The 14,497-nt window shown below is 43.3% G+C and overlaps 1 protein-coding gene across 1 annotated transcript in view; it reads right to left on the reverse strand.

The window, feature by feature from the left end:
• Positions 1-14,497, reverse strand: part of ANTXR1 (anthrax toxin receptor 1) — a 374,982-nt gene that overhangs the window by 153,606 nt on the left and 206,879 nt on the right. Inside the window, exon 14 of the mRNA XM_006862995.1 lies at positions 3,788-3,883. Coding sequence (XP_006863057.1) covers positions 3,788-3,883 — 96 coding nt within the window. The remainder of the gene's footprint in view (positions 1-3,787; positions 3,884-14,497) is intronic.

The raw sequence follows: 14,497 nt of genomic DNA on the forward strand, positions 1-14,497 counted from the left end.
GAGGGGTGGGAAACAGCCTTTGTTCTGCTTTCTCTGATGGGGCTCTCAGGGTCTGCTTGCTCTTCTTCCTTCATACTCCCCTTCGGAAAGCCCATGGTTTAATCCTGCTCCCCTCAGATCACCATCACTCATCAAGACAGCAAGCAATCAACAAGCAGTATTTGGGGGCACACCAAGCATTGGAGCCCAGAGGTGGGGAAGTTTTTTATAGGGATCATAAACAGGAAACTCGCCAAGATCTTCCCTTGCAAAGACAGCCTTGGGCCTGAGAAAATCAGACAGTATTTAGACATTCTGGCTGTTTTCCAAAGCAACATGGACTTAACCAGATAAATTCATTGAAAAATATTTAGAATATTGCAAAATAACCTGGCTTTGGGGAAAGCCATTTCCAATAATGAAAAGCTTGTTTTGAGAGATGCTTCCCACCAATGAATATACAGTGAATGCCATATAGAACAGCAATACATCCTGTTAGTAAAACACTTTTTAGCAATATTGACCACACATGATGCTTACTATGTGTTAGGTGCTGTTCCAAATACTCACTCTCTCTCTCTATATATATGTATTTGTGTATACACACATACACACACACACACACACACACATACATACATACATATGAGGGGGCTTCAAAAAACTTATAAAAACATGAAATAAAAAGATAATGGATGGGAAGGAGGGTGGAATGTTAATAGGAACCACAGGAAGGAAGTGGGATAACTGTTTTTCCATGGAAGGGATTGCAATCATTGGGATGAAACTGTTTATGATTTGTTGAATGTAAACCTGATGATCTTGTGTGTAAACCTTTGCTCAATTTACAGTAAAAAGTGGGGAAAAAAACCAACAATGGAATTTCTCCAACAATTTTTAAATCTCTCTCTCTCTCGTGTGTGTATAGAGCTATCAGTGAGTCAATTCCAACTCAACACAACCTTATATGTGTCTGAGTAGAACTGCGCTCTGTAGGGTGTTCATGCCTGTGCTCTTTCAGAGAAACATGTTGCCAGGCATTTCTTCCAAGTTGCCTCTGGGTGGGTTCAAGCCACTAACCTTTTGGTTAGTAGTTCAGTGCTTTACCATTTGCACCACTTATAGATGTTCTCTCCTTTTTCTCTCTATATGAGGGGGTTTTAAAAACTTCCTACAAAAAATGCATTATCTTTTCATTCCACTTTTCCACATACTGTTTTAAGTCTTCTCATATGTATAGATAGATATTACTTTAATCTTCACAATGTACCTATGAAGTGTTTTTAATGTCCTCACTATGTATCTGCTGTGCATAAGGTCGCTATGGGTTGGTACCAACTTGATGGCACCTAACAACAACAACAACATACAGATGAGGAAACTGAGAAACAGAGAAGTTCAAAAACTTGCCCAAGGTCACAAAGCTAGTAAGTGATAGAGTTTGCTAGAAGGTTCTGACACATAGCGACCCTGTATGGGGTTTCTGAGGAGCAGCTGGTAGGTTTGAACTCTTGACCTTGTGGTTCACAGTCCAGCACAGATCCTACAACACCACACTAGGAGTCCCTATTGTCCTCGGCTGTCCTCAACTGTTGGCATTAATCAAAATGACTATGCACACAAGGGGGATATCAACTGGAATCGAAGCCCCGTGTACACTGCCTGCTGGGTACCCCTCCTCACCCCAGTCTTTAAGAGCCCACTGCAAGGGTTTCTTTCTTCCTTTCTCTCATTTAAAGAATTCTGGACTTGAAAAATGTGCTTACTTTTGAATCACCATAAAAGCCCTCTTGCTGACTCATGGATTTTTTTACCCTCAAAATAAAATAACTATGCTGCCTTAACTTTTACAACAGCAGAACTCTTGGGGCTGCTGTGGTAAGAATCTGTTTAAGATATTGGTGTAATCAGTCCAGTCTGGATGGCACTAACTGACCCAGTCCCTCCTGCACCATGCTTCGTGTCTACTACAAGTCATTTCTATCCTTCAACAATTGAGGTTTCTGCTAGTGCAAGAGCCTCCTCTCACAAGTCCCTGCCACAAGGGTCCACACCCTGGCCAAGTTTCATAAACCATTCATTCATTCACCACCTTGTGATAGTCAAGGTTTTGTGTCAACTTGGCTGAGCCTGGATTCTCAGTGGTTCTGCAGTAAGACGTGTTATCCTCCATGATGAGATCTAATATAAGGTAATCACTTCCCTTATGGTGTGTAGCTTAATGTGATTAACCTTGATCTGATGTAATTACCCTAAGTGTTGTAAATTCTCCCTTGTATTATGTTACTGATGTTGGATGCAGTCTACAGGATTAGGCTGTACCTAGAATCCCTTTTGAGATGTCAAAGTGATTAAACCAGCAAGCAGAGCTCAGAGGGAATTATTACCACCACAAAAAAGAGCCAGGAGTGGACTGCATCCTTTGGACCAGGGACCCCTGCACTGTGAAGTCTTAGATCTAGGGGAAGACTGATGCCAATATGCAAGTAGCTCTTCAAGGAATGCTGGGCCTACAGATGCTAAAAAGAGACAAGGCCCTTTCCCCAGAGCCAACACAGAGAGAAAGACTTTCCCTAGAGCTGCACTCTGAATGTGGATTTCTAGTCTCCTATATGGAGAGTTAATTTCTGTTTGTTAAAGTGATCTACTTGTAATATTTCTGTTATAGCAGCACTCGATAACTTAGAATTATTGTTGTGTGCTGTTGAGTTGATTCTGAACCATAGCAACCCTGTATAGGGTTTCCAGGAGAAGCTGGTGAGCTTGCAGTTCAAATGACCTTGCAGTCTGACCCATTAGCCCACAGCGCCACACCAGGACTCCCGATAACTAAGATACACCTCTTTAAAATGTCATTTTAAGTCATTTCTCCTTCCTTTCCAAGATTAGCACTCTGGAGAAGCTCATAGTCTACTGTGCCCTGCTGGGCCCTCCATAGGAGAACTAACGTACAGGGACTGAAAGACACCATTGGTGTTGGAGCAACATTCACTTCAAACACTGAGCATTAGAGTATGCTCTGATTTTGCATAAAGGCAAAACTGGAGACCATAGAGCTAATGGCTTGTTTCTTAATGTGGCTATGACTTTGGCCTTTCCCAAGGGGCCTGATAATAAAAACTGACAAGTAGACACAATCTTTTGGACACAGAAAACATGGCAAGTTATTCCATGCCCAAAACTATCTGGGGACCAAATGGCCAGAGAGCTATGTGGTGACTCTAGATGAAAATAAGGAGGAGGAGTTGGGTTCTCACAGATCTTATAGCTGCAGAACTTAGCCTACTACTGTTGGGTATACAGTAGGTGTGTCCTAGAAATGTTTGCTAAAATTAGTCAAAGAGATAGGTGCCACTCCTTATTGTTAAAAATAAAGGTACCCAAGGCACTTTCAAATGGACAGAATTGTTGCTTAGCAACCAGGGTGGTTCTAGAAGAGTCATCCAGTTGTGTGAGTACTTCCCTTACACACACATGCATTTACATGTCCAACAGCACTCATCACTGGCAGTAGACTATGTATAGTCTTCCAAAACTCCAGATCCAAGTGGCCACCCCTGTTGACCCATCCAAAGGGTGTGCCTACTGGTAAATCCCATTCCCTTCCCCATATTGACCCTCAAGATTCCAATGATTGGTATTAATTTGCATACATTTTGTATAAATTATATAAAAAACATTCAAGATTTGCTTTCCATATTGAAATACTTTTTGTACTTCCCCCGACATAGTCCTGTTCACTTTATTCCATCCTTTACACCGAACACGCTAAGTCCTCAGGTGAGGTGGAAGACTCTGGGACACTTACCACGGTGCAACAGAGGGGCCAGAACCACCAGAGGAGAGCCAGAGCCAGAAGCAGGAACAGGATCAGCAGGGCAATTGCCAAGATGGTGCCATCAGACTGTAGGGCCAAGAGAAAAGGCAGTTAGAGTGTGCTTGGAGTGGGGAGGGGCACCCATATCCCATCACCAGTAGCAGATCTAAGACCCAGAGAAGAGCACACCTGTCCAGAGTATTTAATAGTTGATTCTTGGGGGCTCCAAAGCAAACACTATGTTGTTGTTGCTAATTGCCATCAACTTTGAGTCCAACTCATGGTAATCCAATAAGTACAGAGTAGAACTGCTCCATAGGGTTTTCAAGGCTGTAATCTTTGAGAAGCAGAGGGCCAGGCCTGTCTCCCAATGTGCCACTGGGTGGGTCCAAACCACCAACCTTCTGGATCATACTTAACTGTTTGTGCCACCCAGGATTCCTTCTGTTTAGCAAGTCTCAAGACAAATGGATTTGTCTCTTCAGTGAGATACTATTCTTTCCTTTGAGTGACATTTTGAAGGAGTAACCCTCCAAGAGACAGAGCAGGTGGCTTCTCTTGCAAATGGGCATCAAGGCGGCCTCCTACTGCCCTTCGTCTCTGGAGCATAATCCTTAGCACAGGGGGCCCCCTCCCTGCTCAGTGGGTCTGACATTCCTACCACTGGACTCAGCCTGTTTCCCTGAGCCCATTCACATAAACGCATGTAACAGATTCATGAAGCTGTGGATGGGAAGTCTAGAGCCAGCTGATGAGATGTGATGTCCTTTTGCTGTTCAGTCAATCCAGATTCATAGAAACCCTGTCGGACAGAGTGGAGATGTCCCTTAGGGTTTCCAAGGCTGGATTATTTACAGAAGCAGACTGCCTCATCTTTCTCCCTTGGAGAAAGTGGGTTCTAACAGCGCAACTTTTGGTTTTCAGCCAAGCACTTTATTGTGCCACCTGGGCACATGAAGACAGATGAATTCCAAGGGCAGATGAGCTGCCAACACACCTTCCAGGCAAGGCGTGTGGAGGCGAGTCAGCGCTACAGGCAGCCCAGAGCACTTCAAGGATGGGGGCAGTAGACTCCCAAACAAGTTTAGCCACTTCAAAATGTGCCCAGGCCAGTCTGGAAAATTGTATGGTTGCTGTGGCCTGAGACGGCTGTTAACTTACAGCAAACAGTGATCCCACTTGAGGCTGCCGATTCAAGGACACTACCTGAGAACGTGGGCTTAATTTAGTTCTCTCTGCCCTCCCTCACGTTCTGGGGGGCAAATTGTCATGGAGAAATTAAGGCCTCCTTCTGAGTAATGTTGGAAATTTCACTTTTAAATGAAGGAAATAATCAGGTGTGTTTGCAATATAATACTAGTACTAATACATTGGAAAATAGCATAAATGTTAACAATCAGAGCATGGCTAAATAAATACATTTTAGAACTACTAAGAGTCCAATTACTGTGCAGACGTTATGTTTTCAAATAAAATTTAAGAAACATGAGAAATGCTCCTGATAGAAAAAGTGGATGTATTATATATATGTACATTGTTGTTGTTAAGTGCCACTGAGTTGATTCTAACTCATACTGACTCTGTATAGGGTTTCAGAGGAGCAGCTGCTGTGTTTGAACCACTGACCTTGTGGTTAGCAGTCCAGTGCCTATCCTACAGTGCCACACCAGAAGTCCATTTATTGTTAAGTGCTGTTGAGTCGGTTCTGACACATAGTGACCCTATATAGGATTTCCAAGGAGTGGCCAGTGAGTTTGAACTGCCGACCTTGTGATTCAAACCAACCTTGTGGTTCAGTGCTTATCTTACAGCACCACATCTGATAAGATTATTAGCTTTGTATATATATATAATTTCAAAAGCAAGAGAGGCAGAAAGACTAGATGCATTTTAACTAAATTAATAATAGTTTGCTGGTAGTAGGTTTATGATAATTTACCTTTTTTGGTTATCTATTTTCTTACTATTAAAAAAAAATCTTTATATATTTTATAATGAGAAAACGAAGTCCCTTGATCTATTTTATAAGGAGAAAACAGTTCATCTATTTGGCTGCTAACTAGAAGGTTGGAGTTTTGAATCTAGCCAGAGGTAGCGTGGTGGCTCCAAACGAAAAGCAACAGACTGTGAACCACAAGGTCTGTGACTCGAGCCTGCAAGCTGCTACAGGAGAAAGCTGAGGCTTTTCTCCCCCCTCAAAGATTTACAGCCTTGGAAATTCAAAGCCTTCAAATCGGAAGATTTAAAGCTATATAGAACCGACTTGAAGGCACTTAACAACAACAACAGGGGCACCTTGGGAGAAAGATCTGGAAATCTTCTAAAAAAGAAGCCATTGAAAACCCTATGGAAAACAGTTCTACTCCTGACACACGAGTCAGAATTGACAGCAAATGGTAAACTGGTAACCAGAAACTAAACGACTGAAGTTGTTCTTTAAAACTTCCTTTAGTTTCAGAGAGCATTTGGCCCAAGGGTTCAGTGGATTTACAGGTTGCACAGATGTACTCATATGGATGGAGGTCTGTGATCCTCTTGAAATGCACACCCGCGCATCCTCCTTGCAGAGGAGGGAGGCGTGTACCCTGTCCAGGGTACTGTAGCAAGTTAATGACTGAGCTGGGACGAAGTCACTCCCACTGTGAATGCTAAGTTAGGGCTACTGGAAGCAGTTTAAAGACATCTCGTACTTCTCGGAACTCCCTGGAATATCTTTGACCCAAAGCCAAGGAATTAAACACCCCCAGCCCTCACCAAGCCAAGGCTTGGGAATGTAATTGCCCCCAAGAGAGCCCCAGCCTTCCCAGTGCAGGTGCAGGGACAGGCAGCCCAAGGGCAGCAGGTGAGAGGAGCACCAGAACAGAATGATGACTATGCTGGTGAGGACAGTTCTGGGTGTACAGTGTTTATACACAGAGGCAGATTACCCAATAAGCAAGGTAATCACTGCCTGACTTGCGCTTAGTATTCTGTAGGGAACAATTTCATATGGGTTTCACCACATTAAAGATATGACTTGAAGTCTTTATTGGTGAAGATAAAAAAACAAACAAACGATAGCCTACAGTATGGATTAGACCTCAATATAAAAAAAAAAAACACAAAAACCAAAAATCCTCATAACTGGACGAATAAGCAACACTATGATAACTGGAGAAAAGACTGAAGCTGTCAAACATTTAATTTTATTTGTATTCACAATCAATACCCATGAAATGAACAGTCAAGAAATCAAATGATGTATTGCACTGAGCAAATTTGCTGCAAAATTCTCTTTAAAGTGCTAAAAAGCAAAGATGTCACTTTGAGGACTAAGGTGCACCTGACCCAAGCCATGGTAATTTCAATCACCTCATATGAAAACTGGACACTGAATACGTAAGACCAGAGAATTGATGCACTTGAATTATGGTATTGGTGAAGAATACAGAATATACCATGGGCTGCCAGAAAAACAAACAAAAGAAATCTTGCAAGAAGTGCAGCCAGAATGTTCCTTAGAAGTTAGGTTGGTGAGACTTAATCTCATATACTTTGAACATGTTATTAGGAGGGACCTGTTGTGTTTGGTAATACGGAGGGTCAGTGATAAACAGGAAGATCCTCAATGAGATGGACTGATACAGTGGCCGCAACAATGGGCTCAAACCTAGAAGCGACTGTGAGGATGACCCAGGGCAGGGCAATGTTTCCTTCTCCTGGATGCTACGAGTCAGAACCGACTTGATGGCATCTAACAACTGCTTACCTCTTGTGGTTGTTGTGAGGGTTTTAAGGTAAGCACAAGATGACTTGTGATCACTTACTTTGATGTGGTGAAAACTTTTAAGCTAAGTAAGCACAAGTAAGTCCATGTTTACCTCTATCCCTAGCAGGGATTGTAAATTTGAAAAGAGGCTTCAATTCTGTAGAAAAGTGCTGAAGGGTTGGGAGAGACAGATTCTATACCTAGATGCAGAGTCTTTGAGGCAGTGAAAAGACATGAAACTGTTCATTTTGCTTTAGTAAGTAAGCACAAGTAAGCCCATGCTTATCTTGCTTATAGGAGCAATGTTGGAGATGTTTTCAGCAACAACAAAGAAATTACTGTGTTTTTCAAACCAATTGCTAGTCAAGTATAATTCCTTTAATGTCTTAATATCTAGATTGTACATCCATAAATTGGTCATATAATAAATCTCACTTGTCTCACTGGGCTGATGTGAGGATAAAATGGGCAACAATTTGCAAACATATATGCTAGGCAATTCGGATGTAGGCTCCCTTATCAAACATCGTGCTACCCCCCCCAACCCCATTTCCCCAAGACAACTAACAAGGTGGGTATTTCAGGTTGTAAATCTGCTTGAACTAGCAATGATAAGTAGTTTTGGTTACTGGAGGCTTATAAAACAGGGGCTTTTTAGTACTGACATATAATTTAATTAAGTACACATTTACTAGGTTTGTGGTTCAATCCCTCCACGCAGTGGTTCTGTACAAGAAAGACGTGGTGATCTATCTCCATAAAGATGACAACCCAGGAGACCCAAAGAGGCAGTGCTACTCTGTTACCTAGGAAATGACTTGATGGCACCTAACACTAACAACAGCATGCACCCACATTTTATAGGCTTTTCCCTCTTCCTGATTTCCCCTCCACTCTGATAAATTGAGTGGAAACGGAAAGGCTGATAGTGATTTTATGTGATTTTTTACTTCCATGAAGCTGGAGTGGCCCACCAGGGAAGAGCATCTGCAGTGGAAGATTTCCAGAACAAAGATACTTTCCTCCACACCCCCACTGCAACCCCCACCACTCCAGCCAAGGATGGCTGGCTCCATACCAGGCCCAGATCATCCTGGCTGAGAGTGGGTGTCAGGAAGGAGACCAGTCATGGGCCTCAGGGAGGGACCCGGTGTTGTGAGGTGGAGCCTAGGGAGACATGAAAACTCACAAAGTGCAGGGAACCTATAGAAACGTTCTGCTCTGGATGGAGAGGGCCTCTTGATAAAAACTACAACTTCATGGCCTTGTTTACAAAGCCCTCCAAAGCCACTGTTGTTAAGTGCCTTTGAGTTGGTTCTGGATCACAGCAACCTTGCATAGGGTTTTCGAGGAGCAGCTGGTAAGTTTGAACTATTAACCTTGTGGTTCAAACCGACCTTGTGGTCATGTGCTTATCCTACAGTGCCACACCAGAACTCCTACATATACCACTAAGCACACATTTTTGCCCAGTTCAGAAGAGTCATCATCAAACAAAAGGCATTTTAAGTAAATAAAGACCTGAAGCTAGGAGTATAACATGTATAAACATCCTCACAAGTTCATTCATTTATTCATTGAGCAAACATCACCGATGCTCTATTCTGTGCTCATTGCGCAGACCTCAGAGATATCGGCATGATTACAGCCAACATGCTCATGGGAGGTGTATAAACACACAGTGTGCATGTGGGGTGCTATGTGTTATTCAACAGCTGCATCCTAAGCACCTTTTAAGTGTCAGGCAGTGAACAAAACAGACTGTCTCTCAAACAAAGGAGTCCCTGGTTGGCGCACCTGGTTATGTGCCAAATGGTTGGCTATTCAAACACACTCAGAATCCTTGGAAGTGCTTCTGGAAGGTCACAGCCTTGGAACTCCCAGGGAGCACAATTCTACTCCGCACACATGAGGTCGCCAGGAGTTGGAATTGGGTCAACAGCAACTGCTTTTTAAATTTTTTAGTTCTTAAACAAATCAATCTAAGAAGACATATAACCAACATGCTCTTTAGAAGGAAGGATGGTAAGATTTCGGCTCACTTACTTGGACACGTCATTAAGAAACATCAATTGCTAGAAAACAACATCATGTTTACTAAAGAAGAGGGTCATTGAAAATGAGGAAATCTCTCATTGAGATTAACCTACCCAACAGCCACACCAATGGACTCCAACAGTCAAATACCATGGTGACAGAATGGGACTGAGTAACAGTTTGTCTGTTACACAGAAGGTTGCCAATTCAAGGGCAACTACAAATTCTCAGCGAGTTTACAATCTAGTGTAGTAATAATACATGTAATGGTGATGAAATAAAAACTAGTGGGATGGCTCTGGAGGATCAGCACTGGACTGCGAACCACAAGGTCGGCAGTTCAAACTCACCAGCTGCTCTTTGGAAACCTTATACAGGGTCAGTATGAGTTGGAACTGACTCAATGGCACTTAACAACACAATATAATTACAGATAAGATTTACTGAGCACATTCTATGTACCAGGGACTTCTTTGCTCATGCTCTACTAAGCTCTCCATATACTAGTGCATTCACTTGGCATTCACAACCTTCTGAATTATATATTACGTTCTCCTCTACAGATAAAAATACTGAAGTATAGAGAGATTAAGAAATGTGCCCAGCAACTAGAATCCACCAGCAACTCCACAGGAGAAAGATGTTAGTCTGCTCCTGTAAAGATTCTTAAAAGACAAAGCAGAACTATTTCTGAGGCGATAAGTAGTTAAGGGAACAAGATAGCCTCATCTTTCTCCTATGGAGCTGCTAGTGGGCTTGAAGCACCAACCTTTTGACCCACAGTACCACCAGGGTCTTGGAAACAGTGGGGGCAGTTCTACTTTGGCTTGTCGGTTAGACTCCATGGCAATGTGTTAATCTGGCTCCATAGTCCCCAGGTTTAACCAGCAGCAGCAGAGTGTGGAGAGCCAAGCTCTTGTGAAGTAGTACTTCACAGAGCTGGGGACACTGGAGCTATGGCCCTGCACAGCCAAGGAGAGGGTGATATTGCTGCACCGGAAGGGAGCACAAAGCTGTGGCCACTCTGAGGAATGGTGTCTGCCGTGGGCCTGTCTTAGATGGCTAATGGGCAGGGGGCAAGGCGTCTTTTGAGATCTGGTGCTACCTGACTTCACCAGTTCACAGCCAGCTTGTGGCAGAGACTTACACTCATAGGAGGCTCTTTGTGAGAGAGGCACCCCTGAGGAAGGAGGGATCTGAGGTGTGAACCTGCAGGGACCTGAATTTACGGGGAAGAACAGAAGCTGACTTGTCCATCTGTCTCTGACACCAGTCCCTGCTGGGCCGCTCTAGAATAGAACTCACCTCAAAAGATCAAAAAGGGCTTGACGAGGGAAACACACACACACATAAAATCCAGTAGATAATTAGCTAAGGAATGACTTCTGCTATTATGATTTTCCTGACAGCTTAATTATCAATGCGAGATAAATCTTCACGTTATTTTAAAGAATCAAAGCAAGTTAAAAAAAAAAACAAAACATGGGGGGAAGTGAAGTCTCTGGGTGGATGAGTGGAGTTGAGAGGAAACAGATGGCAAAACAAAGAACTAAGGGGATACATCTTCCAATGGAAGGGATCATCATCTTCTTCAATGAACAGTTTTAAAGGTTTTATTTCCTGTCAAATTTTGAGGTGTAATAAACTTATTCAAAGGCCTGTACAAGGGGGTTTAAGAAAGTTTGTAGAGAAATGATCTCATCATTCCACTGTCCCATTAATGTTTTGAAGCCTCCTCGTATTAAACATCAGGATATATGCCTTTAACTCGGAGGGAAGGATATACTCGGCCCTGTTCCTTCCTCCCAGGCTTCCAGGAAGGCTGCTCATCTGAATGACCAAATCCTGCACCATAGCTATTTTTTGATCCTTCTGTTACCAGCTCATGAAATGAGAACATCTCTTTTAAGACAAAGAGGCATTGTTCTCAAGGTTATAGCTTTGAATAATGAGAATGTTGCTTACTTTGTAAGTAGAATCTCTGTAATTTTGAATTTCTGACGTGAACGTGAGGTGTTGAGGAACCTGTCCTGTCCTGTTCGCCATATGACAGGAAAGAGACGAAGCTCCTGTTTTATTTTGTGGAGTCCTGGTGTGGCACTGTGGGATAATGCACTGGACTGCTAACCAGAAGGTCGCAGTTTTAACCCACAAGTTACTCTCTGGAAACCCTATACAGGATCTCTATGAGTCAGAATGACTCAATGGCACTTAACAATACCAAATAGCAGTGGAGGACAAAGTTGAAAGGAGTTAGTGGGAGACTTACAGAACCTTTGTGAAAACCTTCGTTTCAAAGTCGGATTTGGATTGGGACTTTGCCTAATAACCATGGCATGGGGTTATCACGTAGTCTGTAAAGTGTCCTACCAAGTGCCTGGGGACAGGGTGGGTTGTGGGGTGCATATGGTTAATGTACTCAACTACTAAGTGATAGGTTGGTGGTTTCAGTCCACTTAGACGTGTCTCAGAAGGAAGACCTAGTGACTTATTTCTGAACTATCAGCCAATGGAAAATCTATGGAGTACAGTTCTACTCCAATACATGTTGGGTCATCATGAGGAGCAATGACTCAATGGCAACATTTTTCTTGTCTGTTTGGATATTTGTTGATTAAGGAGGAAGCCTCACTCCTGCATTCCCTTTCATACTGAGGGAAGCTGGTTTGTGTAACTCCAGGCCTTTCTTCTCCCCTTTGTTGTTGTTAAGTGCTGTGGAGTTGGCTCTGACTTACAGCGACCCTGTAAGTGGTGAGTTTGAACAGCTGAGAGGTGACTGGTGGATCTGAACCGAGGACCCTTCTGTTAGCAGTCCAGTGCTTATCTTACAGATCACAACAGGACTTCTCTTCTCGCCTTTGATTGTTGTTATTGTTAAGTGCCGTGGAGTCACTGTATGGGATTGCTGAGAAGCGGCTGGTGGCTTTGAACCACTAATCTAGTGGTTAGCAGTCTAGTGCACTGCCTGCAATGAGCAGGAATTGTCCTCTGCTATGCGGCACTGTGGGATAATGTGCTGGAATGCAAAGTTCGTTTGAACCCAAGGTCTGTGGTTCAAGCTCACCAGCTGCTCCTTGGAAACCCTATACAGGGTGGCTGTGGGTTGGAACCGACTTGATGGCACTTAGCAACAAAACAAATTGCTGTGTGAACAGGTTTGTGGGTCCTGATGCATAATTTCAGGGGCCGTCTTTAAGCAAAAGAACATACAAGTATATGTGGAAAATTGTTAAGGGTCCCTCTCAGAACTTTAGAAGGGACCTTTTCAAGTAAGCTTCATCAGCTTCTGGGTAAGTCTGCCCCTGGCTTGAGTCTTCCCTGGACAGGCCCCATGCCTGCAACAAGGCTTGGAAGTCTCCTCCATTACCAGCTTTGACTTGCAGCCCACTTGTCTGCCATGGTCAGCTATAGACTCGGGCTTGTGTTCTTCAGCAATAAAGGTGGTTCTGGGGTCTTCACATGCCTTTGTCTTGTTTCTCAATGTGTGCACCATTGGGGCAGAAAAGAGACATTCTTTATTGCCCCCACTGCAGTGACCCCAAATCTGTTTTAAGTTACCCCAGCAAGTGTCCTAGTAATTGCAACAATTATATTTTTGCTCATATCAGCATTCACAGTTTGTTAACAAAGACCTTCCCAGAGCACTTGGTGGGTGGCGGGTCACAGAGGCTGCTGTTAACTGTAGCTCTACAGTGGATGCCAGGTTCTGCATATTCTGAGTATTAACACCTGGTAACAACCTGCTCATGGTACTCAGCAGTTAGAAGGCATGGGCACAGTACACAGTCCAACTCTCTTTTAAAGATGAAATTTAACATGAAAGAATGAATACGGGGCATTCTGACACATGGGAGTGATATCAGATAGACTCAGGCAAAAATATGGAAAGAAAAAAGCTGAGGATGCATCTGAGCATCCTTAGAGCTGGCCATACGGTTTCTTAGATTGCACCCTGCTCCCTCAAACACACACACACACAAGGCACCTGGAGACAGGACAAAGTAAGTTTGCTGAGGATTCTAAGTAGCCTCTCTCCACCCCGATCTCTCTCCTCTCTTTCTTTGGCACTCAGCAAAGTTGTCTTTAAAGCACTGTCTAAAAGCTTTCCAAAGAACAGACCTTTTAACTTATGGACCATCTCAGTTGTACATCGAGTCAACTCTGATTAACAGCAGTCCTATGTGTGTCAAAGTAGAGCCATGCTCTACAGAGTTTTCAATGGCTGAGTTTTTTGGAAATAGATTCACAGGGCTTTTTCTCGAGATACCTCTGGGTAGACTTGAACTTCCAACTGAGCACTTACCTGAGGGACTCCTGTCTATTCAAGATTTTGATGTTTTAAATACCAAAGAATTGATTCTGGCAAGAGGAAAATGTGTAGAGATGAAGAGACTATGAAAATGGAGACTTCATCCTGCTCAAATGGGAGAGCTGGGTACCTGGCCTGTGAGTCAGGAGCATCCACAGCTGGACAGGCTCCATGAGATGCCCACTGCTGTCCCCTCTGCTCACAGCTGCTTTCCTGTGGTCTAGGGGCCAAGGCTGGTGCTGATGAGGTGACACATTCCAAGAGCTCAGAGGGGAGTTTAGACACATCTTGAACAGCTCGTCTGAGCTCTGTTTTCTGCCCAGATGAAACTGGCACAGTGTGGGTGAGTTTTACTGTGAAAGCTGAAATTTAAGTTATTTTACTGCTATTGAGAATGTTCTGGATGGGTAAGCACACAGACTGAATTTTTCTCTCTCCTAGAACATACGTATCTTGACTGTTATTTCTGGAAGCAACCTAACTTATCCATCCATTCCACTTCACACGTTATTGAAATTTTGTCCCTCTGGTATCTGGGACTAGAGACCTAGTGGTGCTGTAGGATAAGAACTGGACTGGTAACCACAAGGTTGATACTTCAAACCCA

The sequence above is a fragment of the Chrysochloris asiatica genome, unplaced genomic scaffold (assembly GCF_000296735.1).
Source record: "Chrysochloris asiatica unplaced genomic scaffold, ChrAsi1.0 scaffold00052, whole genome shotgun sequence".
NCBI lineage: Eukaryota > Metazoa > Chordata > Mammalia > Afrosoricida > Chrysochloridae > Chrysochloris > Chrysochloris asiatica.